Source organism: Vicia villosa, unplaced genomic scaffold (assembly GCF_029867415.1).
Source record: "Vicia villosa cultivar HV-30 ecotype Madison, WI unplaced genomic scaffold, Vvil1.0 ctg.000074F_1_1, whole genome shotgun sequence".
Lineage (NCBI taxonomy): Eukaryota > Viridiplantae > Streptophyta > Magnoliopsida > Fabales > Fabaceae > Vicia > Vicia villosa.
Window position 1 is genome coordinate 63,266 of NW_026704998.1, and position 27,290 is coordinate 90,555.

General features: G+C 33.9%; 2 protein-coding genes across 2 annotated transcripts; one reads left to right on the top strand and one right to left on the bottom strand.

The window, feature by feature from the left end:
- The first annotated feature begins 2,847 nt into the window (after window positions 1-2,847).
- LOC131623594 (protein EARLY-RESPONSIVE TO DEHYDRATION 7, chloroplastic) lies at window positions 2,848-6,917 on the top strand. Its single transcript, XM_058894595.1, has 4 exons — window positions 2,848-3,906; window positions 4,689-4,855; window positions 6,194-6,278; window positions 6,461-6,917. The coding sequence occupies exons 1-4, from the start codon at window positions 2,975-2,977 to the stop codon at window positions 6,648-6,650; spliced, it is 1,374 nt and encodes a 457-aa protein (XP_058750578.1). The 5' UTR covers window positions 2,848-2,974; the 3' UTR covers window positions 6,651-6,917.
- A 10,716-nt stretch (window positions 6,918-17,633) lies between these two features.
- On the bottom strand, window positions 17,634-19,063 carry LOC131623582 (ENHANCER OF AG-4 protein 2-like). The gene is made up of 3 exons (XM_058894581.1): window positions 18,715-19,063; window positions 18,413-18,521; window positions 17,634-18,236 (listed from the first exon to the last, which is right to left on the bottom strand). The coding sequence occupies exons 1-3, from the start codon at window positions 18,802-18,804 to the stop codon at window positions 18,202-18,204; spliced, it is 234 nt and encodes a 77-aa protein (XP_058750564.1). The 5' UTR covers window positions 18,805-19,063; the 3' UTR covers window positions 17,634-18,201.
- Window positions 19,064-27,290: the final 8,227 nt, after the last annotated feature.

The window sequence follows — 27,290 nt, forward strand, 5'->3', positions numbered from 1 at the left end:
TTTTCAAATAAATTATGATATAAACTTGATCCTGCTTTGTCTCTAATTTTGTTGTCCAAGTCTTAACGAACCATTAGCCAACCATCTTCACCATACAAATGCAATGATGCAATAACTCTAAATCTACAATTACCATCTGATGCAATATTAATTACATCTTTACTATATGACCTAATATGAGTAGGAAATATTAATAACGGAAACCTTTCTTTCATGTTTACCTGAATAAAATAATCATACAAACATCAATAAACATTTATATATTTAAAAAAGTAAAATAAATACTTGAACCCAATGATTTTGGTTTACAAAACTAATGCAATAAAGAGAAAAACTTGCATGCATACGCACATAAATCACTAGTGTTAGGAACAAACAATAAGAAAAGAGAAAATTTTAAATTTATTTAAAATTAAACTTCTTTTTTAATTGGATTCATGGGGTGGTTGTGATTGAGTAGGAGAGAGAAAAAAATATTTTATATTTTTTAATTAATAAAAATTTGTGATTGGTTGTTTGTAAAGCCACTTGTTATGTTTGTGTTCATGCAATGCAATAAATTGATATATTTGGTGAATGTGAACTTGTCATAGGAAAGAAATTCAAACATAAATCACCTAAACAGACAAGAACGATATTATACTGATTTGCTATCAAATATCCCATATCAGATAGAGTCAACCATTTCTCTCACGGTTGAGGATCTAAGTCCTCAATCATGCCCTCACTTCTGAAAACTGTTTTCCAAATAAATTATAATATAAACTTGATATGCTTTGTCTCTAGTTTCGTTTTCCAAGTCTCAACGAACCATTAGCCAACCATCTTCACCATACCAATGCACAATGATGCAATGACTCTAAATCCATAATTATTATCTGATGCAATATTAACTACATCTTCAATATATGACCTAATATGAGTAGGAAATTAAAGAGTGGACTTATTCTTTGAAGTTGGTTACTTCTTTGATTGTGAGAGCTTCTTCGACATTTGAAATGGTTGAGATTACCTCTTGAAGATTGAGATGCTTGATCAACTTACTCATGATATGAAGGGTCCCTATAAACATCACCTCCTTATGTTTCTTCCCTTTCTTCTTCAATCCTCCTTTGGTTTTTAATTTCTCAGGTGGTGGACACATTGGACCATTTCCAACTCAACTTCCATGGTTAGTTTCCTCCAATGAACATGAATTGTGTCTATTGGTATCAGTATACCACCAAGTGTGTATCTTCCTAATCACAAGCACAAGATAGCCATAAGATGTTCTAAGAGTACAACCACACATCTGTCTGTTGGTTCCCACACAAAATCAACCCTAAATAACTCTTCAACAATGCGTCTCAAAGAAGCTCGAGATACTGGTCCATGCATATTACTATAAAATGGAGTTGTGAGTGCGTGCACAACTTCATAAAATAAAATAAAAATGAAAATCATACCAACACATTAAAAAATAACTAATATACTAGTAAACATACCTTCATAATTTTTTTTTTGGAAAAGAAGCTATAATGTTACCTAATTGTGTAACTTCAATTTGTTATTATTCGCCTCCCAACATTTGATCATATCACCTATACTGTTTCCCAATTAATCGTACTTAGAAACACAAACTCAATTGCTTTCATTAAAGTAAGATCTCTACCAGTCAAAATCACTTGTCGACACAAATCTTTCTTCACAAACAATTGTTTTAGCTTATCTAACACCCAACAAAAGTTACTTGCCTGCTCATACTCAATATAAACAAATGCAGCAGCAAATTTCAACTCAGTTGATGTCATGCCAACAATTTTAAATGGAGGTTGTCTATATTTGTTTGTCTTGTAAGTGTTGTCCCTACTTAAAACAATACGAAAAATATTCAACAACTTAACTGAATCTGGATGGGCCAAAAAAAATATCTCTTAACAACTTCCGAGTCATCTCTTTTTCTCATATGTGGTTAACCTACCAACAAAGGAATGACTTTCCAATCTATCAAGTAAAAAAATGTTATGAACTCCACATTTTCCATCAACCTTCCATCCATACCCATTTTTCGCTAGAGTCGACCTGATTTTGAATGGACATCCACATTTCTTGATCACACTTCCACTATTTGTATGCTTGCTTTTCCCACCCTTATCACAACCAAATATTACTTTGTTGCTTCCCCCCCTCTCGCGTGTTTCGGTATTTGAACGAGCGATGATAACAATTACTATTTTTAATTCTAACCTCTTTAATTCACCTTACTGTCTTTTTTCGTGTATCAAATTTTTGAGTAGCTGAGAATGCACCAGAGGTATCTACACATTTGATTTTTATCGCATATTTTTTTACAGGAAAAAGCTAACATGTGCCTCAAAAACACAAGTTAATAAGGTATTTTTAAAAATATTTTCTTAGAACACGTGCATTAAATTAAATGTGTTGAAATTTTAAATATAATTTAATTATATTTAATTATATTTAATTTTTTCAATTATAACATGACCTTTTTTTTAAATATAAATGTATGAAGGTAAATGTAGAGATAAAAGGAGTAGTAAAACTTTTTTAAAATAACCCATTGACCCGACACTACCCACCCGTATCCTTTCTTTTGTTGTCGGTAGAAGAACCGGGTTTACGTCGGTTCAATCATTACTGTTCACCCGTACTTGAAAGTAATCGTGACTTTGACGTGGTAACCTCCACTGCTTTTCACACACGTTTGGACGCGTCAAGGAGTTTGTAGTGACAGTTTACAGTTTATGAGTACAGTTTAAAATTAAAATATCAACAACTTATACGGGTATTCGCGCGGGATGCTTCAGGATTAAGAAACGCGTTGACCCACACGCCACGCGTCATATCCTAACTGGCCCCCAACCTTCCCTCGTTCCCAAAAAAATAGAAAACCCATCTTCCACACTCCATTCCTTTGCCAGCAACAAACCCAAACCATTCAATTCAATACTCATTCATCACATTTCAAATTTCAATGGCTACTCAAAACCCTACTCGAAGAGCTTCACTCTACCCTGAAGTCATCGATTCCAACCCCGATGCTCCATCGCATCCTTCTTCCTCTTCTCAATCAAATCTCTACCCTTCAATCGACTTCAACGACCTCGTTAACAATCTCTTCCCGGACGATGTCCCCGCTGTCGAATCTCCTAATTCTCCCTCAGCACCACTGGAAACCACCGAGGAGATTCTCGTTAAGATCCCCGGCGCGATTCTCAACCTCATTGATAAAGAATACAGTGTCGAACTCGCTTCCGGTGACTTCTCCGTCGTCCGTCTCCGTCAGGGAGAGAACTCCATCGCTGTATATGCTCGAATAGCTGACGAGATCCAATGGCCTCTTGCGAAAGAAGAAACCGCAGTCAAAGTTGATGATTCTCACTACTTCTTCTCATTCCTCGCACCCAAGGGTTTCGATGAACACGAAGACGAAGACGATCGTCGGAAGAAAACTGACATCAACTCCGATTTGTTGAGCTATGGTTTAACAATCGCGTCGAAAGGGCAAGAGAGGTTATTGAAGGAGCTAGACACGATTCTAGCGAATTGCAGTAATTTCTCTGTGCAGAAGGTTTCGGAGAAGGCGAAGAAGAAGGGAGAGGCTTTGGATGGATCAATGGCGAAGGAGATTTCGCCGAAGGATTTGGAGTCGAAGAAGAAGAAGGAGATAATGGAGGGGCAATGTGCGGCGTATTGGACTACTTTGGCTCCGAATGTGGAGGATTATAGTGGAAGTGCTGCGAGGTTTATAGCTTCGGGTTCTGGGCATGTGATTAAGGGGATTTTGTGGTGTGGGGATGTTACTATGGACAGGTTGGAATGGGGGAATAAGGTTATGAAGAAAAGGATGGCTTCTGGTTCGCGTGCTACTGAGATTAGTCCTGAAACCTTGAAGCGGATTAAAAGGTGTGTGTGCTATACTGCTATGTCTGTTACTGTTATGCTTTCTGTTCCAAACACAATCTTAATCATGTTAATATATGTTATATTTCAGAAACTAACTCTTACTCCTTTTACATGTGTATATGACTATATGAGTGAAATGTCATTAAAGATTTTTTAATTTTTTTTATCAATTAAGATCTTAAGAGTCAAATTGTGAGACTAAATGACACGCTATCCTCTTTAAACACATGATTAATACTTGCCAACTAGACTTTTAGGTTCTGTTTGACTAAAATAGCTTATAAGTCATAAGCTGTTTTTAGCTAGTGAGCTTATTAATGGATGGTTTATAGTGAATTAGTTAGCTGATTCAAATTGTAGTGTTTGACTAAAATAGCTTATAAGTCATAAGCTGTTTTTAGCTAGTGACTTATGGCTAAGTTTTTTAAGGACTACTTTAGAAATTTCTCTAGTTGATGTGGAATCTCAAACAGTAGATTCTATAAAATCCAATAGTCATAAAAAATTTGGCGGAGAAAATTCAACAAGACTTAATCATAAAAGCAGTTTACAATGTTCTAGTCTTTTCTTTTTAAAAATGAAACTTCATCCCCTTGTTGTAAAATGCAACATTATGTTGTCTGTCCTATTTTAGTGAACCAGAAAGTTAGAGTGTAATACTTTTTTAAAGCTTTTATAGTTAAGTTTGTCTTTATGTTTGATGACTTTGTTCTCTCTTAGCTATTAATCAATTGACACTTAAACCTTTTTTTCTGATATATGTAGTTATGTTTTTTAAACAGGGTCAAGAGAGTGACTAAAATGACAGAGAAAGTTGCAAATGGATTGCTCTCTGGGGTCGTGAAAGTGTCTGGATTTTTTACTAGTTCAGTGGTAAACTCAAAGGCCGGAAAGAAATTCTTCAGCCTTTTACCGGGGGAAGTTGTGCTTGCATCATTGGATGGATTCAGTAAGTCAGTGAGATATTACTCATTATAATTTACGTCGGTTATTAACATGCTGAAATGTTGCTTGAGTTGCTTTAGTCGTAACCCTAGCCAAACATGAAATATCTTCCAACCAAAAAAAAAAAAAGAACTAGATGACTCTCTATCTTGGTCAAATAGAAACAAAAAAAAACTTTTTATAGTGAAATTTAGCATATTTTACACTCTTTGTGGTGCTTCAGATGGACTTCTGTGTTCAGGTTGTGGTCTTTCTAGTCCGAGGTTTTTAGTTTCATTATTTACTAATATGCTTAGTGAACTGATAATAGACAGGTTGTGGTCTTTCTAGTCCGATGTTGTGGCCTTTTTGCACATCAGTAAGGGTTTGGTGTATTAAATGATAATAGATGGATATAGAAAATTTCCATCACATTATTTTCATTGAAACTAAATATTAGATGAGCATGTGGATTGTCCATTTATTGATTGAACATTAGAATTGAAAATGTTTTCTGATTTCACTGCAATATGTTGTATGAGTTTCATATAGCCTGTCTTATATGAATCTCATATCATCTGATTTATCCATTTATTTTCTAATGAAATTTCATCCTTTTCAGTTTCTGGTCAGGTTTCTAGAATAGTTAATCAAATAAATTATTTTCCTAAATTTCACAATTTATTGGGTCAGGTTGTCATACAATCAGCTCTTAAAATTAGGCTTGCACCAATATCAGTTATCATTATAACATATATTGTATAATTTGAAGAAATTTTTAACTGTGGTCAAAAGTATGTTAGTTTATTTTAAGCACGGGTAGGAAGTGGCGAGTTTGTATTGTTAAAAATTAGATATATGGATCAACAGATGATGATTGTATTGGATTTTCACCCAGCTGATTCATACCAATGCTCAGTCATTCCTTTTTGATTTAGATATTTTCTTTTTGTTGTAATGAGTTGATATGTAAACTCTAAACTATTTTGAGTTTGATCAGTGAGAGTCTAAAAGATAAATTGTTGGATCAGGGTCATCAAGATTATTTGTGTTTTCCTATGGCTATAATTAGGTGTCAAATTTAGTCATTCAAGATCAATTGCATATCCCCAAACCTCCTCGTAAAATCATGTGAATATTGTTGGCCTTGTCAAAAGTCAGTCTTTAGATTTTAGACATTAGTAATATTCATTTGCACAAGATATCTTATATTTGGGCGTTTAACATGAGCTGGCTATGATTAAGATGGTACTACTTTTTTAGTTTACCAAGCTAATTATTTCCGTGATAAATCTATCCTTGAAACGTTTGAATTTTTAAATTTACATTCTGTTTACTTATGTTTTGATTATCTTGTGAATAGGTAAGGTGTGCGATGCTGTCGAAGTAGCTGGAAAAAATGTCATGTCAACGACATCCACTGTGACAACTGAACTTGTTGACCACAGGTAAAGATCAATAAATGCATTATCTGAAGTGTAAAATGTTTATAGATTAGGGATTGAATCTGTCCTGATAAAATTTCTTTTACAACTTATGAAGTAGCAAATGAATTCACTTTCCATAGTTTGCTATTTCATTATGCTTCTCTATAAGTTCAGAAGTTAATTTGGCAATTTGTATACTACAGATATGGAGAACAAGCTGCTCACGCAACAAGTGAAGGGCTTGATGCTGCGGGTCATGCTTTGGGTACTGCTTGGGTTGCATTTAAGATTAGGAAGGCTATTAATCCTAAGAGTGTTATTAAACCTACCACCTTGGCTAAATCTGTTGCTAAAGCCGCAGCTTCCGATTATAAGTCTAGTAAGTCCAAATAATTTATGGTGGATGCTCTTGCAATTTAGTTTAGGTTTGGCCATCCTGCCATCAAAATCTGTTGTTTTCAGCTTTAAATTACCCACTTTTTCTTAGGAAGGAAGTGGAGGGGCATGACATGATTTGTTGTATTGTGGTTTGCTTTTCTGTGCATGTGTGGTAGACTTTGTCCTGATTTTTGTAACAGTATATAATCGATTGAAAAACGTTCTCATGTAAAGATCAACAATGTCTTGTTGTAATTTGTTAGCTTCACTCATTAAATTGAATAGTAACTATATCCTATACAACATGTTCAGCTCGCCCATATTCTCTTGTCTGTTTGTGGCAACTTTTTTTTATTGCTTAGGTAGCACGAATCTCACTAATAGTGATGTTTAGTGATTAATAATGGGAATTGATAAATTTCATTCGTGATTCTGGTCTCCAATGCTCCTCAATATGGTTGTTTGTTGGCATTTGGCATAAGCTGTTCCCAAAGTGCGTTTATAATCACATATCACTTCTTACACTTGGTGCCAGTTTTAAGTTAGGTACATCCAAAATTTGAATTTGTGCTTTGGAAGCTTTTGCAAAGTCACAGAGCACAGAACAATAAACCTAAATGAAATTTGTTAATTTATTGTCACCTTAACTGGACGTGACTAAGTTTCTTTAGATGTTATTTGCAACTTCGGGTGTGTTTGGATTGGCGGTGGACATAATTGATTCTGAAAGAATTGAGTTTAGTAGAATTGATTTCAACAGAATTGAGTTTAAAATAATTGATTTATGTTTGGATACAATGATATAGAAGTGATTGTCATCGATTAATGTTGTTTGGATAGTTTTAACAAAAATGATTTTGAATTGGATAATTACCAAAATGGTAATAAATTCTAATACAAATAAAAAAGAAAAGAAGTCATTGATAAAAATTAAAGAGGGTAAAAATGGAAAATTTAAAAGAGTTGTAATAAATAATATATATAGTATATGTTGAATTGATTCTACTAAACTCAAAAGCTAGGAATTGTAGCTTCTACTAGAATTGCTTTTGGAGTAGGAGAATTGCTTTTGAAAAAGTATCCAAACAAGAAAAAAAATCAATTTTCAAGTTGAGGTGCACTAGAAGTGCTTTTGGGGCTTGTAGAAGTCAATCCAAACATACACTTCATCAACAACTCATTTCTTAACAATTTCCATTCTGATCAGTAATAAGCTATATCGCATTGTATCATTCACCGTTGACATTCTGCTTGGCTCTTTTTTTTTTTTTCTCTCTCTTAAAATTGCCCAAGTGGAACTGAAATAGATTAATAATACAGCTATGTGACATTTGGACATTCATATGGCTATATAAATTGTTAAACCGATAAGTCCGTAAGTCGAAAGTGACAGATTGTGCCAACTGCCTAACCTGGCATTATTTTTCATAGCGTCAAGTGTTATAAAAAGATGGTGAAAGGTGAAAATGAAATGAGACACAAGTATCCTAATTATTACCGTGCATGATGAACTTTAGAGGCCTAAAATAACTTTAAGAAATTGAATATTCCACAACTCATTTTTCCAGTTGCAGGAGTAGGATAGACCATTTGACCTACCAAAAAATTATTTCACCTTACTAGAGAATATAACATAATTTTAAGCCTTTTAAATATCTTTTTAAAAGTGTTTACAAAGCGGTTTGAATCAATTTTAAAATAAAAATTCATCCAATTTAAAAATAAATTTACTTGCGGTTTAATGATGTAAGATTTAATTATATAAGATTTATTCGTGAATTTTCGTAGTTAAAAAAATTATATATGATGATACTATTGATCAATTTCCAATAGTTTTCTATGGAATTTAAGCTCGGGACTTCAAAGTTACAATACTATATATTTGTGAAAAATTATAATTAAAATATTATAATTGTACTAATATTAACTAATTTCTTTGTTAAAAATGATTTTTTGTAAGATTTTTATAATAAATTCAAGTTAATAAATATTTTTACTTAGAAGATATAAAAAAAATTAACTAATTGGGTAGTGATAAACAAACATGTATGAATTATAGGCAATAACGATTTTTTAATGATCTGTTTCTAAAGTAAAAGTATTAAAATATTTAAGTATATAAATTGTTAACAAATTATTGATATTTATAAATTAATAATTTTAAAATAAAGTATAAAAGAATATAATTAGTTAATTTAATTGTTCTAAATGAAAAGTAAAATAATATTAATTTTAACTAATTCTCAATTGTGGTGCAAAGATATATATTTTTGAATATATACCGTTTTTATATATTAAAATAGTTTATCAATAATATTATTCAATTTATTTATTTAATGTTATAAGAAAAAAGTTCTAATAAAACCTTCAAATGATAATAGGTGTGATACTAAGATAAGATAGAAAAAAATGATTAAAAAAATGTTGTGAAAAACGATGTCAATAACAAAATATAATAGAGAATTATGGAAGATAAGAAGAACACAAGGAATTGATTATAACTGTTATTCTTTTACTTTTTCTTAAAACAAGATTACAAGTTTAAAAGAATAATAAATAACTTCTCCCACCCTAAATTAGGATTTGCAGCTTAGCAATGATGAGAGACTAGTATGCTTTTTCCACAAGGCCCATTACACAAGCCAACTTAATAAACAAGCTAACTTAACAAATTAGGGTTTAAACACTAAAATCTAATTTAACATGCTAACAACCCTAGCATCTTCGACACAAGCATGTGAACAACCTTCGACTTCATGCTTAATCCTGTCGAACCAAGAAGCTACACTTCGACCATACTAGAGTTGGATCCAATATCTCACAAATCTCCACCTTGGATCTAACTCTACAACATCAAGGGAACAACTGGCTTTCTTCATGCAGCTTTATCAACTGCATACAGTGGAAAAACTTGCAAATCGAAAATGATTTGGTGATCATATCAGCAGCATTGTGATCTGTCAAAACCTTCAGCACTTGGACTTCTCCACGCTCAATTACTCCTCTGACGAAATGCAACCTCACATCGATGTGCTTAGTTCGCTCATGATAGGCTGAATTCTTCGACAAATGTATTGCACTTTGACTATCACATTTAACAGTGATACCTTGACCTTGAAGTTTTAACTCCTTTGTGAAACATTCATGCCACAATGCTTCTTTCACAGCTTCAGTTAGGGCAATATACTCCGCTTCAGTAGTTGATAGAGCAACAACCTTCTGAAGTGTTGCTTTCCAACTAATTGTAGTACTAAACATAGTGAAAACATATTCAGAAATAGATTTTCTGGAATCCACACAACCTGCATAATCAGAGTCGACATATCCTTCAATTGCTGCTTTACTATATTCACCCAAGGCTCCACCATAAATTAGGACTCTGTTCAGAGACCCATTTATGTACCTTAAAATCCACTTCAATGCTTGCCAGTGAGCCTTTCCAGGATTCGCCATGTACCTGCTTACAAGACTTACTGCATATGCTATGTCGGGTCTAGTACAGACCATAACATACATCAAAGAACCAACTATATTAGCATATGGGATGCTATTCATACAGGCTCTTTCGACATCAGTACTGAGACACTGATCAATACTCAGCTTGAATTGAGGGTTTGTTGGAGTCACAACTGGCTTCGAATTCGTCATACTAAACTTTTCGATAATCTTTCGTAGATATGCCTCTTGAGATAAGCATAACTTCGACTTCTTTCTATCTCTTCGAATGTCAATTCCAAGAATCCTGGAAGCAGCTCCCAGATCCTTCATATCGAACTCCTTATTGAGTTCAGCCTTCACCCTCATCACATCTTCGACTTTGTTACTTGCTATGAGAATATCATCCACTTAAACCAACAAAATAAAAAATGAATTTCCAGGTCGAAATCTGAAGTAAACACAATGGTCGAACTGACTTCTAATGAAACTTATGCGTGCCATGAACTTGTCGAATATCCTATTCCACTGTCGAGGAGATTGTTTCAGTCTATACAAAGATCTATTTAGCTTGCACACATAATTTTCCTTCCCCTTTTCGACAGACCCTTCATGTTGCCTCATCAGGATTGTTTCATCTAGATCACCATACAAGAACGCAGTCTTCACATCCATCTGTTCCAGTTCAAGGTCGAACTGTGCCACCATGGCAAGCAACATTCGAATGGACCTATGCGTCACAACAGGAGAAAACACATCATTAAAGTCGACACCTTCTTTCTGAGTGAAACCCCTTGCGACCAACCTCGCCTTGTATCTTTTCGACGTCACTCCTTCAATTCCTTCCTTAACTTTGAAAATCCATTTACAGCTGACTAACCTTGCCCCAGCAGGTTTCTTGATCAATTCCCAGGTGTGATTATCATGAAGAGAATTCATCTTATCATTCATGGCCTTCAGCCATTCAGTCTTATTTCGACTCCTCATAACTTCCTTATAGTCTCTAGGTTCATCATCAAGAACCTCATTGGCAGAGATTAATGCATAAGCTATAAGATCTGCATACCCAAGTCTCTGAGGTGGCTTCATGACTCTTCTCGACCTATCTCTCGACAATAGATAGTCATCAACAGTTTCCTCAACTTCCTCAGCATCTTTTGTTTCTTCGACTTCATCAGGGATATGTAATTCAGCATCAACTTGCTCCACCTCAACAAGAATCTCTACCTGTTCCAGCTCTTCTGCATTTCGACCATCATCATCAGTTTTCTTGAAAGCCGTCTCACCTTCATTGAAAACTACATCTCGACTGGTGATACACCTCCTGTAACCTGGCTCTAGGCACCATAGCCTATAAGCTTTGACTCCTTCAGGGTATCCCATGAACATGCATTTTAGAGCTCTAGGTTTGACCTTGTCTTGCCTAATGTAAGCATAGGATACACAGCCAAATACTCTCAGTTTGTCAAGATCTGGTGGATGTCCCGACCAAACTTCTTCAGGTGTCTTCATATCTAATGCTGTCTAAGGACACCTGTTTATCAGATATGTTGCTGTCGAAACAGCCTCAGCCTAGAACACCTTCTTTAACCCCGCACTAGTTAACATGCATCTGACTCTCTCCAAAATAGTTCGATTAAACCTTTCAGCCAAACCATTTTGATGTGGAGTACCTGCAGTAGTTCTATGCCTTGCAATACCAAAGGCCACACAAAAATTGTCGAATGCCTCATTGCAAAACTCAAGGCCATTGTCGGTTCTCAACCTCTTGACCTTCCCGCCAGTCTGATTTTTTACCAGAGTCTTCCAACTTATGAAATTCTCAAAAGTTTCATCCTTAGTCTTCTGGATGAATACCCATAACTTCCTAAAATAATCATTAAGTATGGATAGAAAATACCTTGCTCTTGAATGTGATGGACACCTTGCAGGCCCCCAAAGATCAGCATGGATGTAATCAAGGGATCCATGTGTTCTTTGTTTGCCTTTGTTTAACTTCACTCTGCAAGATTTTCCAAATACACAGGGTTCACAAAATTTCAGCTTCTCGACTTTGTCTCCACCAAGCAGATTTTGTTTCCCTAATTCAACCAGGCCCTTTTCACTGACATGGCCCAATCTCATGTGCCAGATTTCTGTCTTCGACAAAGGTTTCGTGGATGCAACATTTGTCGAACCACTTACAACTTCATCCTCAAGGGTATACAAGCCTTGTTTCTTCACACCTCTCAAGACTTCCTTTGACCCCTTATGACTCTTAGGACATTTTTCTCTCCTTGGAAAACATATCCTTTCTTGTCGAATTCACCAAGAGAAAGTAGATTTCTCTTCAAATAAGGAACATACCTGACTTCAGTCAACAACCTTATTGACTCGTCATGGAGCTTGAATATCACAGATCCAATACCTGCAATTTTGCAAGCTTTATTGTTTCCCAGCAGTACTGATCCACTATCTTGATCACATAATTCCTCGAATAAGTCTTTGTTTGGAGTCATGTGCCAAGTGCAACCTGAATCCACAATCCACTCCTTCCTAGATTCACTGCTTGAAACCACAAGGACATCAGATGATTCAAAATCATCTTGAACAATGGCTGCATTACCATTATCCTTACCTCCATGATCTTTCAGGCGTTCAGGACACACCTTTCTTGTGTGACCCTCCTTCTTACAATGATAGCATCGAATACCAGATGTTTCGCCACTATAAGACTTCTGCTGACTTTTTCCTTTCTTCTTGTCGAACTTACCATCCTTTCGCAAGAATTTTCCTTTAACGGCCAAACCTTCACCAATAGTCGAAGGTTTTTGCTCCTTTCGTTCGTTTAAGTCCTTAGAATACAAGGCTGATTGAACTTCTTCAAACGTCAGGGACTCCCTTCCATACAAGAGAGTTTCTTTGAAGTGAGCATGTGATCGAGGCAAAGAACACAATAGTAACAACGGTTAATCTTCATCATCGATCTTCACATCAATATTTTCAAGATCAAGAATCAGCTTGTTGAACATATCCAACTGCTCAGCTAACACTTTGTCATCAGTCATCTTGAATGAATATAAAGCTTGCTTCAAGTAGAGTCAATTTACCAGCGATTTGGTCTTATACAAACTTTCAAGTTTCACCCATAACTCTGATGTCGTCGTCTCCTTTGATACATGTCTTAGAGCCTTATCACCAAGGCTCAACAAAATTGTGTTGTGTGCTTTCTCGATCATATTCGTCTTCTCCGCTGCCGTCAATTCTGCGTTCATGGCTGCCTCTCCCTTCAACGCTTCCAAGCAACCCTGCTGAACCAGTAGGGCTTTCATCTTCAAGCACCACAGACCGAAATCATTCACTCCGGTGAACTTTTCAATCTCATACTTTGTTGAAGGCATCTTCTCCACGCTCACCGCACCAATTTGTTGTGAAAAACGATGTCAAGAACAAAATATAATAGGGAATTAGGGAAGATAAGAAGAACACAAGGAATTGGTTATAACTGCTATTCTTTTACTTTCTCTTAAAACAAGATTACTAGTTTACAAGAATAACAAATAACTTCTTTCACTCTAAATTAGGATTTGCAGCTTAACAATGATGAGAGACTAGTATGCTATTTATAATAAAACCTAACATACTAACTAATGGGCTTTTTCCACAAGGCCCATTACACAAGTCAACTTAATAAACAAGCTAACTTAACAAATTAGGGTTTAAACACTAAACCTAATTTAACATGCTAACAACCCTAACATCTTCGACACAAGTATGTGAACAACCTTCGACTTCATGCTTAATCCTGTCAAACCAAGAAACTACACTTCGACCATACTAGAGTTGGATCTAATATTTAAAAAAAAAAAAACATAATCAACATTTTAATACATATATTAATATTTATGTTGTTTAAACAATCACACATTTGCCCAAAAAAGAGAACACATGACATCGAACAAAAAATATATATAAGGACTATTTTGGATTTTTGGTGGTTAGTCAAGTTTCTCAAGTTTATATAGAGATAGAGATTTATGTGTTGTTATATTAAACATACAAATAGCATTTTAATATTGTTTCAGCTTTCAGTCAAAATAAACTTAATATTTTGGTCTATTCAACAAATAAAAAAATCGATGTACATTTGGTTTTATATTTCAATTGTGTATTTAATATTTATATTTTTAATGTAACCTTAAATTTCCATCTATCTTTTATCTTCTTCTTAAAGGTAAATTCAGAGAGAGAGAGAGAGAGAGCATCAAATCAATAGTAGCCATAGAGTCACGAGCTGTTGCATAAGCTTCATACACTTTTTCTTCTACTTTAGTGAGCATGAGAAGGTAAGGCATTATTGGATAATTAATTTATCTTACGATGACGATGTTTTACTATTTTAAACGTATTCTGAAATCTTCAATGGTTATCCATGTTTTCTTAGCGAATCAAATGCTACTTTTGTGAGGATACTGTTATAGCCTTAGCCTTATGATACATTGCATCTTTAACCTAAACTATGTTTCATAATATACCATAATAGTAATAGTAACTCCTAAAAGATTTGTTGGGTTTTAACTTTGCATGGAGATGGAGGTGTGTTCCCTCCCATATCTAAATTTTAGATTATGATATTTTTTTAAGTATTATTTATAATAGTTTATAAAATAAATAGATAATAAAATATTTTATTTTGGATGATAATTATCTTAAAAATTATATTTATTGACTTAGAAGACACACCAGTGTTATACATAGATTTTGGGGCACACAGTAAAAGATTCACTGTTTCTCAGAAAACAAATGTGTCAATAACAAATAGTATAAAAATATGTTGATTGTCGGAATACACTTTCTGATGTTTGACCACTTTACTTGAAGCGGATTTGAGGGTTGTCATTCCCACGGTAAAACCTCTGGCTCTCAGTCCAACCAGAGAGAAAATCTCAGTCAAGTCCGTACATGCATGATTCTCTCATACCCAACCGTACACCAGAAAATATGTTGGCCTAAGTATTAATTTTTCCTCCTGTGGGTCAGTCAAGAAATTTGCATGCGTTTATTTCTTCATAGACACTCTGGCCTGATGAAATATATCAAATATGAGATCCTTAACAAAGACATGCCAATATTTGAGGCATAGAAGCTCCTTACAATGAATGGTGTGTTTATTGAATGCATCTAAGCATGTCTTGCGACAAACAGGGAAAAACTCATCAATATAAAATAAGGGAATCATAAGGTGGTATTTAAGAGTAGTACGATACTCTATTAGTAACATGCATTGGCCTAGCCCATCAATAAGAATAACAAGTAGAAAATCTTGAGCACGTGCACCTTGCAAGAAACCAAAAACTGATTTCTGTCTAGTCATATTAAACTTTGCATCCATGTCATGAACATTTTTACTAAAAAGAACACTCGCTAAACATTTTCTGATTTTGGAGGGACAATGTCCTTATTAGTAAAACTGTTAAGGTTAAAATTTGCAATCACAACACTAAGATCATTCAAAGTTCTGTCAAAATCAGAATCCATATAATATATTCTATTGTCTCTCAATGTATGGTCCTACAACATCCAAGATTGATTTTATAATCCATAAAAGCATATGAGGCATAAGTTACTGCTGAGTACAAACTCAATCCCTCATATATAACGGGTAAAGAAGCCACCTTTCATTGAAGATCCCTGTAGAAAAGACCTCCATCAACTACGATGTCTTCAACTTCTCTTTGTAACTTTTATCAAACCAAATTATTGATTTCTCCATATGATTAGGTTGACACATTCCTAGATCCAAAAACAGTTTGGTAATACCCATAAAAGATCGAAGAAGAAAAAGCTTGCTCTAAGGATCCCTTAGTTGTGGAAGAAGATGCATTAACTCAACAACTCTAACAACTTTCTTCATGGGCAACCCTCAATAAAGTCTATATCTCGACTAATAACCCTTCCAAATAACTTCACCCAAATGTAACACCCCATTTTCTACCCGACATTTATATTAAAAATCAGAGTGCTAAAATTTTCAAACATAAAACAGGATGTCACATTTCAACATAAAACAACAAAGCAACCTGTATTTCTTTTAATATGATACATAGCATTCGGCTGAACAACTCACAAAACATTTATTCATAGGAACATAACAACCTTTTTAAAAAATTAAAACCACAGAATTACAACTTCCAACTTATAGATCAGTTAGCAACTTTATTCAACTAAAACATCGTTCAATTTATAATTATTCAACAATTAGTAATAACAGCAACTTAGAAACAACACATAAACACCCCCCCGAGTGCTACGTATCAGAGCAAGACCAACTCGAACTAACAACAATTAAAGACTTCATAAAGTTACTTCACTTCCACAGCTATTCTTGAGTACCTGCTCAATTACCCATAATAGGTAACATCATTACAGAAGGGGTGAGATATCCAACAATATAAACAAGCGTATGATAAATAATATATTAAGATTAGATCATACAATATCACCACTTGATACTTATTCAAACAACAGTTATAATAACAAATAGCAACAACGGTTATAATAATTATTTACCAACAACAATTATGATAACCACTACAAAAAAAAAGGTCTCCTGCCACGCCCAAGAAACCGAGGCTATATGCAAAATAACCGTGGCGTAACGCTTAGGCCACGGTTTGGCCACGAAAATCCAACTGTGGAGTATGCGGCCGTGGCCTAAAGTAAAGTCCACGGTTTTTTGGTATAGACCACGTTATTTTGACAACCGTGGCTTTTATAGGCCACGGTTTAGGTAGCTTGATTAAGGCCGCGGTTTGTATTTGCCATGACTGCAAAACTGTGGCTATATGGTAAAGCCACGGTTTCAATTTAACGTTTACGATACAGTTTTGGTTCAAGATATAGCCACGGTTTGGTTATGACCACAGATTTAAAACTGTTGTTATATGTTATGCATTCTAAACCATTTATCTCGCCACGGTTTATTCCCTTAGTTTTCTTATTATTATCATTAATCAATTTAATATTCTTAATTAAGAAGAAAAAAATTACTTTAATCATGATAGCAATAACATTTACTACATAAGTTATAAGTTATACATACATGTAGGGGTGGACAACGAGTCGTGTTATTTATCCCAATAACACGTTTTGAGCTTTAATTCATTAAAAATTCACACTTTTATATACAAACACACTAAAATATCATCTTAAAAATCCAAATTGACCCATTCAATGAGGTCAAATCACATATTGAAAATTAAATACAAAACATTCTAATGCTCAACTAATAGTAGCAAGAGCCATATGATTATTGGTGACCACCATAAACACGTTTATTTAGAACCATGCTCAACTAATAGTAGCAAGAGCTAAATATATAGTTAGCAACCACCTGCAAGATGGTAGATTTAAAAGTCTTATGGTTAGGAAGTGCTTTATGTCAAACTCTAACCAATGATGAAAAGAGACAATGATATATACCTGGTTTTGGTGATGATCAAAAAGAAATCTACCGCACTGTATAGTCTGTTTTAGAAATACATTTTCACAGTTAATTCAAGTTGAGAGTCAAAGGAATATATCTAACCCTTAACTAACCACTTTGCATACAGTTTGAAAACATTTGAATACATTTGAATGCAATTATCTAAACAACAAGTCACATAAAAACAACAAAGTCCCAAATCAAACAAAAACAACAAAGTTCCAAATCAAAAGCAATGTCTAAAGATATATTAGATACCTCCATGAATCTTGTTTAGTGCCCATAACTCAACCTGGAGAGTCAATCACATCTAAGATCAAACTGAACTTACTTGCCCAATATTCGGTCAAGTAGTTCTCCTCCCTCGCATAACCTAATCAAATAAATTGTCAAACAGTTTACTTTAGTAGACGTATAAAGGAACAAAACGACGGATATAGTAAAGACAACATAACACAAATGACTTGACAAATCAACCGTCAAAAGGTATATCAAGAATTTATTGCAGTCTAATAATGCTTGGAATTGGAATCATATAAGACAACGAAACCGTACAAAAATAGACTTATGTCTCAGTGTCGGTGTTGAGTGCAAATTATGTTGCAGTCAGCTCCACACAAACGAGATATTTCTTCTTCCAAAATGAATTGTGGCAGCTGTATTGTTTTACCACAACATGTCTCTCCTGAAACTACCAATACCTGCACAAACACCAGCCAAATTTTACTCTATTCTAGATTGGAAACTACAACTAGAACCATAGACTGAACATGAGCAAAGCATCAAAATGAGTTCAAACATTCTGTGAAGAGAAGTAGAAATAAAAACACTGATAATAAATGCTAATAACAAAGGATTATCTCATTTCTTCACCCACCTTTTTGACTATGTGAGCACTGAGTGATAGAATCAACAAGAAAAAATAAATCCACTTTGCGATGAAAACTAGCTTCATTTTCCAACTTCCGGATGAGAAGTTCAACAACCTGAATATAAGGATTTAGAAGTAAGTCTAGTACAGTGCCCATAAAATCACAAAAATAGTAGCAACGAGTACGGCATCTTAGAATCTATAATCACATTTCTATTAATGATCTCTAACTTAATATAAAGCAAACAGAAAGAAGATGCATTCCATAATTTATAACTAGAAAACAGCAAGAATATGATGGAGCTGACCTCGTTGGCAATGCCATACTTAGCACAATCTATGGCAAGACGAGTTGCACGCCCAATACTTTCTTTGGTCCTTGACAAAGTTTCTATCATTCCTTCAAAAGCGTCACGAGCAACAGCAGCCTCGGTACCAGCACTGAGAGAACCTTCAGGACCCCTTTGCACTGAACCGACTCTTCTGTCTTACCGGAAGGACTCTTTAATGCAGCACCTTTTGGCCGTCACATGAGTTTTGCCCAATTTCTCTAATTGAACTGCATAGTGGCTTACACCACCTGATGAAGCAGTGATCAAATGTTTTTCCATTCACCGCTGTCGTCGAGCTTGATTTCTATTGTCTGGGAAAGTGCTTGCAGAGTTGTTATACCGGCAAAAGGTAAGCCGGCGAATTCGGATGCTGAGATTTCTGGTGGTAATGCATAAATATTTGTAATGGGTAGACAACACAAATATAAAACAAGCAATGCATAACAGATTGAGAACACACATACAATTGTTGTCTCTTGTTTTGCTGTTTCTTCTCTTAGAATCTCCTCCCTATCAGAATCAACCTTCTGAACAAAAACATATTATTAAACATAACAGGTATACATTAAATAGCTAAAAAATAATCAGTCATGTTGTAGTCTTGGAGAGTCAAACATTTGGTTAAATGCCTCAGAAAAGATACAAACAGTTTCTTGCAATCCTGGATCAATAAACAGCCACAATAAGCCATCGATGTGTGGATAAAATAGAACATTAAAATGTGAGAAAAAAAGCCTAAAAACAGAAAATCTTACATAGATTTGTGCTTATCTTCAGTGAGTGGCATTGTTCAACTGAATATCAAACCTGAAAATTAAATTCAAAATCAAAAGCATGAGATCCCAAGAGGATGAGATCGGTTCATGTTCAACATCAACCGCAGAGCAACAAACACAAAAACCCTAAAACTTTTGTTCATCATCTTCCCAAATACACAGAACCCTTCAAAAATTATTGTACGGGTTCACGTTCATATAAAACCCTAGAAGAATCCTAACATTCATGAAACCCTAAAATTGAGAATATACACAAACCCTTCAGAATATACAGAGATAGAAGAAGAGAGATTAATAGAGAGAAAACGAAATAGGTTTGAAAAGATCTCACCCAGTTTTACAGATTCAAGACATTGAGACGAGGCGGAGAGGATCGAACCGTGACGGAAAGAAGATCTCACCGGAGATGGAGGTCGCGCTGGCGTTTGTGATGAGAAGAGAAGAAGGCAACGTTCGTTGTTATCGTCGATCGGAGTAGAGGAATCGGCCGCACCACCATCACCGTTCACGATTTTCTCTTGAAGGAAGTGGATTTAGAGAAGAGAAAGATTCGAAATTGTGAGAGAGGACCGATTTGAGGAAGGAGAGAGTGTGATTCGGTTGAGGTTTAATTTTCTTTTGGTCAAGGAGGTAAGTTTGAAAGAACAAGAAAAACGGGAACTGGGAGAAAGTCTGAAATGTGAGGAACAGAATGAGACTGAGTTTGATTGTGTTAGGGTTTCTTTTGTTGTTGTCGACGGCGATTGAGGAACATGAGAGGGAGGAGAGGAAAATTAGGTTAGAGTGAGACACTTGTATTTATATTTTCAATGTTTTTTTTAATTAAAAAAAATTATAAAAGAAATTAATTAAGGAGAGGGAAACAAAAATGGAGGGAAATTCTGGCGGGGTATATTTTTTTGGGCTTGGGCCACAATTTGAAGTAAAAATTATAATGCCGCGGTTTTTATCTGCGGCTTAAAATATCTACAGTTTGTTAACCGTGACAAATGAAGAAAAGGCCACACTTTCACACTCCAGATTCAATGTTTTAAAACATATGTCTACGACTTGAAAAACCTGGTCAAAGACTGTATATGGCCACAGTTTTTGAATTGTGGAAAAATTTAGCGTGACCGTAGACCATATTTCTTGTAGTGAACAATATTCAGTAACAAGTATAACAACAATTAGTAACAACAATTAGCAACAACAACTATAAAAATAGTTATAATAATTATTTCACAATTTAAATCATCATAACTTAATAACAACAACCACTTATAACAACAACAACTTACAACAACAACAACTTATATCAACAACAACAACGTAATAACAACAACAACAACAACAACTAAATAACAACAACAACTTCAAATGCGACTCAACTGTGCAAATGCATGTGGTACCATTTGGAGTAAAACTCCAAACTTAAACATATGCCAGGTTATCGAGGCATTTCAACAAGGCGTAAGCCTTCAACGTGGTGCCATTAAGGCCAAGGCATAAGCCTTCAACTTTTCAACGTGGTGCCATCAAGGCCAACTTAAACAATGCAAATGTATGCATGCAACAACAACCACAACGTCACAACAACAACAATGCAATAACGACAACAATTCAACACTGTACCAACATTAGAGGTACTCAACGTCGCTTCAACACTGGCCATAGGCCTACAACTTAGTCAACATATCGACAACAACTTATATCAACAAATTGTATGAAGCAACAACTTATAGAAATAACAACAACACAACAGCAGTAACAACATGCAATTCAATCATACAAGTTCATACAACATGCAATTCAATCACACAAGTTCATACAACATGCACACGATTAATAGCGCACACCCGGTTCGACAATTACACAACATTACACAAGAAAATGTATATCAATTCAACAAAATTCATCTACTGTGTTTGAAAATATTTTTATAAGATAGAACATAATTTTAGCTTTTCAACGGTCCAAACTGCACGTCAAATGGACACCCGAGTCAAAAGTTATGAATTTTCTAAGTTTCCGGAAAGCGCAAACACCGGTATCATACACCGACACAATAAAACTTCATTACACACAAATTAAATTTTATTTTCAGAACATGAAACTATTTTTATAAGAAAATACACATTATTAGCTTTCTAGCGCTTCGAACGGGGACTCAAACGGACTTACGGATCAAAAGATATGAATTTTTGAAGTTTTCTCCAAAACTAGATTTTTGCCCTGGAACAACTACGGGTTTTATGCATTTTTCCATTAAAATCCAACCAATTCAATTATTTTTCATAAAACAAACACATATTCATTCATACCTAACATATGGTAGTGAATTGGAATCATAAAACATGAATTTTAACATTGATTTTGATCCCAAATCTCAAACCCCATCATACCAAATCCCTATAACTCAACCCAAACACTCAATTTCCCTCCTTCGATTCAGTTGCAAATCAATTTCGACCAACACAGAGACATAGCACTATAATAGTTATACTCAACCAACATTAATCCGTTTTTCTGCACTTAATTCCTCAATAATAATAATAATTATAAACCCTAGGTTAATTTCCCACAAAAATTGATTGAACTTTTGTAACCTTATTCACAGACATCAATCAATTTCAACATCAACAAAATTCAATCTCAAAGATACAAACAACCACACAAAACAGAGACAATCCATACAATCATAACCCCCACATATCATTCATCATAATCCCGTTTATAGAGCTAGAACCTCACCCTTACCTTGGATTGGAGGTCGCTCTCTATTTCGGTTGCACTTCGTTGCCGCCATAGTTCCAACCTCGCTCTTTCTCTTTCTCTGCAGCTTTGCAATTTTCTACGATAAATCTCTTTTTCTTCTCTAGAGCTCCAAACCCTTATTATTTCTTTCTTATAGTAAACCTAATCCTCTTATTCCATTTAATCCAATATATAATAATAATAATAATAATAATAATATTATTATTATTATTATTATTATTATTATTATTATTATTATTATTATTATTATTATTATTATTATTATAACTCTTAACCAAATAATAATAATAATAATATTCCTCTATTGGGCTCAACTTCTCTACACCTCCTTATTATTACATACCACCATAAAATAAACCTAACCAACAACTCATATTCCAATATAATAATAATTATATTATTTCTACAACTCCAATATAATAATAATTATATTATTTCTACAACTCCAATATAAAAATAATTACCAGATAACAATTTAAACCGACATAATTAATAATCAAATTTCTCGGATAAATCTCAACTTCGATCAATTTCCAATTATTAAATCCTTAATTAATTTAATTAAATAATTAATTAAATTCAGGGCGTTACACCAAACATCGGTCTCCTGAATATTGTCAAGGGCTTTAGCCACCTTCTATGAATCCCCTATCATGGTAACGTCATCAAGGTGTTAGGCCTGAAAAAGAAACTTACATTTGTCTCTAATATGATGAATGAAGGGTGTAACACAAGACCAAAAAGGAGTGATCCTAACAGACCACCTTGTTGAACTACAGTGACTGGTACAATATGTCTATCCGTGAGGTACAACTTTGCGCTGAAGGGCTGATTGATCTCACCCTCACCTCGCGTTGAAGGGTTGATGGATCTACCATGTTCAAAGTATTAGAAAAATATACCTTGAGAAAAATCAAAGAACCATCTCCATGTCGCTTGCTTGTTACCCTAGAGGCATTATGCAAATTGGCTTCAACACCGCCCAATACCACGACCCGAAATTGAAAGTCCTTTAGATATTGTGCAATCTATTTACTCACCTTTTTCATGACAATCGTGAATACTAACCACCTTCAAATAGAACCCACAGTAATTGATTGTATCCTACTTTCAAGCTTTAATAATAGCATCAAGTGTGGAGAGACAACAAACTCTATTAAACTCATCAGACATTTTCCTCATAAGCATAAGTTAATAACTAAAGTGATCACATATAAGAGATTTCATACTAATAAAATTTGTTAAAATGATGTGTAAATTCTTTTCAGCGAGTCAATTATAATTTGATTAATTATTCACTATATTTTACTAAATAAAGTCTTATATTTAATAATGTGCGTTAGAATTAGGGGTGGAGATAGGCTAAGTTAGACTAGGCTTTATAAGGCCTGAGTCTGGCCTACGATAAATTTAAAGGTATGAGTCTGGCCTATGGTCTACTATATGCTCTTTTTTTCAGCCTGGTCAGACCTTTTTAAAAGTCTGGCCTGAAAGCCTATTTAAAAGCCTCTTTCTCATTAAAGTTTTCAATTAATTCGTATTACTTAAGAAGCCTTATAAGTCGTCCTATATAAGAATATTTAGGTCGGTCTATTTAACATTTTTTCTAATATATATGCATATATAGACCAACCTATTTAGCATTTTTTTTTCTAATATATATGCATATATATATATATATATATATATATATATACGCCAACCTATTTAGACTATTTTTAATATATATGAAAATATAGGTCGGTCTATAAGGCTTCATAGGCTTTTTTAAAAGCCTAAGTCTGACCTATATAAGCTTTTGTAACTAAATAGGCTTTTAAAAAAACCTAAGGCTAGCCTTTTTACCAAATAGGCATGACCTGACCTTAAATAGGCTAGGATATAGGCCCCTGTAGGCCGACCTGGCCTATTCCCATCCCTACTTAGAATGATATATCTGTTGTAATTATGAATATTAATTATAAAGAATATGTTACAAAATGACAAAATAGTGGAAGTGAGTAAATGTTAACAAATATATGAGAAATAGTCACAAATTGAAAGATTTACTCACATTGAAAGTCTTTATAAAGAGTTAATATCATTGACTAAACAAAAGGACAAAAGAGATAAAGTGCCACATGGACAAGTGTAGTGGTCCCAATTATTATGCCACTTGTCTCATCCGTACAACTCATCTCAGTGTCGCCACTGGCTCTGACTCCGGGATCGGGTCCGAGGGCGTGGGCGTAGAGGCGCTTGTAGCGGCACTTGAGAACGACGCATCAGAGCATTTGGGCATTTCGCAATGTTGATGAGGCGGCGCCGGCAATGTTGCAGAATAAAAACATGCAACTCTTAGTATATGTTGCACTGGGTCAATATTAATATACCTATAAATACTTTATTTTAGATTGAGAATTTAAAAAATTAATATAAAAAAAACTAATAATATCTACTAAAAAAAATAATTCGTTAACGATTCAAACTTGAATGCATTCAGTTTCTATCTACTAAAATATCTTGTATCACCATTTTGCATTAATGATGTGCACATGACATGTTTTTATCAAAACCAATCATGCTTAAGGTATGGTTATGATTTAATTTGACTATTTTGGCAGCTATATTGTAATTGGTACCAATGCTGTTGTGAGACACGTTCCTTCCAGAAACTTGTGCTTTACAAAATCACCAAGAATCAATGAAATGGAAAGAAAAACCGTCCACTAAGTTGACAAAAATACATGGATTTCACTTGATTCTCTTCATTGAACAAATCTCAATGATTTGATTGCTACTTTGAGATTCTTACATCTCTCCTGTTTAAGACAACTTCCTAATCACCATTAAAGATCCTTAAGTTATCCTTTTATTTATTTATTACTATAATACTATACTATATTCGTCTTTGAAACTTTTTTAGTTTGAGGATTAGTTAATATGAAGGTTCTAAAACTACTTGAAAAATTTAAAAATGCTCTTAGAATTTTCATTTTTCTTTATTCTACTGTTAATTTATGTGAACACTTGATTAATGTTAATTTGACTTTTATTATAAAGAAATAATATAACCTCTCGGCACAAACTCTGAATTATTAGAGTCTCATTCCTCTAGGAATTAGATCACATAAAGTACAAAAAATTAAAAAAATAACATATCGTTAGAAAAAAATTTACCCTCCATCTTATTGCACAATCTTATATTAATTATCTTCATTGGTGAGAATAGTTTTTCTATAGTAACCGAGAATCAGAAAATTTAAGATAAAATAGATTAGTCGTTCAATTCAATAAGATAGTAGGATATATATGTACTCGTCTTCTTTGTCTTATTTAAATATGGATGATCAATAACATCAAAATTAATATATAGAAGTTAATATTCTAATCTAATATTTTCTTGCTCAATAAAATTTAAAGGATAAAATTATTTTAGGAGGGTACATATATTAAATGCTTTGCGAATATTTTTTTAACTAAATTGTTGCCCAAACTTAGAAGCTTCATTCTTATCTATAATTGTTTATCAATTATAACACATATGAGATCCATTTGATGATGAGGGAGATCCGCCTTCGTGCTCTATATAAATTGCATTAATAGGAATCAATATCATATAATATTGTTAGTTCTATGGTTTTTCTATTGACATAATTTTGTTAAAATATGATTTTTAACTTATGTTGAATAAGATGTTAAAATATTGTGTTCTGCTGTCATAACATGTTCTGCTATTATTATGTGTTTTGACATATGTTCTATCAGATGTTGTGACATCCTACACCAAAACATCTTGACAGTTTAGACTGTTTTTTAAACCTTGAAAGATTTGATTGAAAAATATGAGAATTTGAAATATTCAGATAATCATTACAGGCGAGACAATCAAGGGATGATTAGAACAAATGCAGATTAGTCTCTGTTTTTTAGAAAAAAAAAAAATCTTTGAGATTTCTTTTAAAAAACTAAGATTTGATTTGATTTGTTCTTAATTTGTAAAAAGATCTTGCAACTGTTTTCAAAAAAGAGAAGATTGAATTCAGATTAAAGTCCAAGTCTATTATGCAAGTATCTATAAAAAGGAACTTGAAAAACCTAGTTTCTCAGTCATTCACATAAGGGAAACCGTTGGTGCAATAAGGGTTGTTGTTTTGAGAGTTCTTCAAGCTCTTCGTGTTTTCTGTTCTTTTGTGTCACTCATGTATCTTCTAGTACATTGATGTGGACGTGTGTTCTCACTCTTGAAGCTTTTAAGCAAGAGAGTTGAGTGTTGTTCTTGATCAAAGCTTTTAAGCAAGATTAAGTATTGTTCTTAGTTAAGATGCTTAACTAAGTATTTTTTATTGAAAAGTGTAATCTTTTTACTTGGATTCCCTTGGTCACGGGGTGTGTGACTGTTTTATCACTGCGGTGATTGGAAATAGAATGTGATTTCTCAGGTCTAGATGTCGACTTCTAAGTAGGGGTGTTTAGCTTTGAACTAATACTGCTGATAGTAGACTTCTTTTCTGGCTTGATAGCCGCTAGATTAGGTGTTGTTTGCACTGAACTGGGTTAACAATTCTGTGTTATTTATCATTCTGTCATTTTCTTTCAGTTTTGATAAGTGATGTAAGTCAGCAGATATTATAACATCTATCTTGACATTGTGTGTTGTTAGGACATTTGTTTTGACATATGTTATAAGTGCCAGAATTTCATTACAAATATAATTATGTCATTTTAACAGTATCAAGTTCACTAATCTCTAATGTAAAATCTCTTCTAATATTAAATTTTACATTTCATAGTAAAAAGAGACATGTATTAAGAAATACACTGATAAAATCAATCAAAGATTTCAAAATAAATCAATCAAAAAATTCTTCTAGAGTTATTCTCATAAACTAATGGGTAACACTCGAATTTAACTTATCCTTCTCTTAAAGAAATGCACCAATAAAATGAAGATACTCTGATGCAAGAAACAAGAGCAAAAAGAATTTATTAGGACAACGTTTATTTTAGTGCACTACTTGTTTGTATTTTAACAACAAG

Bases quoted from the DNA above. Each gene is read 5' to 3' on its own strand.
- LOC131623594 (XM_058894595.1), top strand. From the start codon at position 2,975: ATGGCTACTCAAAACCCTACTCGAAGAGCTTCACTCTACCCTGAAGTC. The intron at 3,907-4,688 runs GTGTGTGTGCTA...TTTTTTAAACAG, and splicing joins ACCTTGAAGCGGATTAAAAG to GGTCAAGAGAGTGACTAAAA. The intron at 6,279-6,460 runs GTAAAGATCAAT...TGTATACTACAG, and splicing joins ACTGAACTTGTTGACCACAG to ATATGGAGAACAAGCTGCTC.
- LOC131623582 (XM_058894581.1), bottom strand. From the start codon at position 18,804: ATGATAGAAACTTTGTCAAGGACCAAAGAAAGTATTGGGCGTGCAACT. The intron at 18,522-18,714 runs GTCAGCTCCATC...CCTTATATTCAG, and splicing joins AGTATGGCATTGCCAACGAG to GTTGTTGAACTTCTCATCCG. The intron at 18,237-18,412 runs GTGGGTGAAGAA...GTGTTTGTGCAG, and splicing joins GTGCTCACATAGTCAAAAAG to GTATTGGTAGTTTCAGGAGA.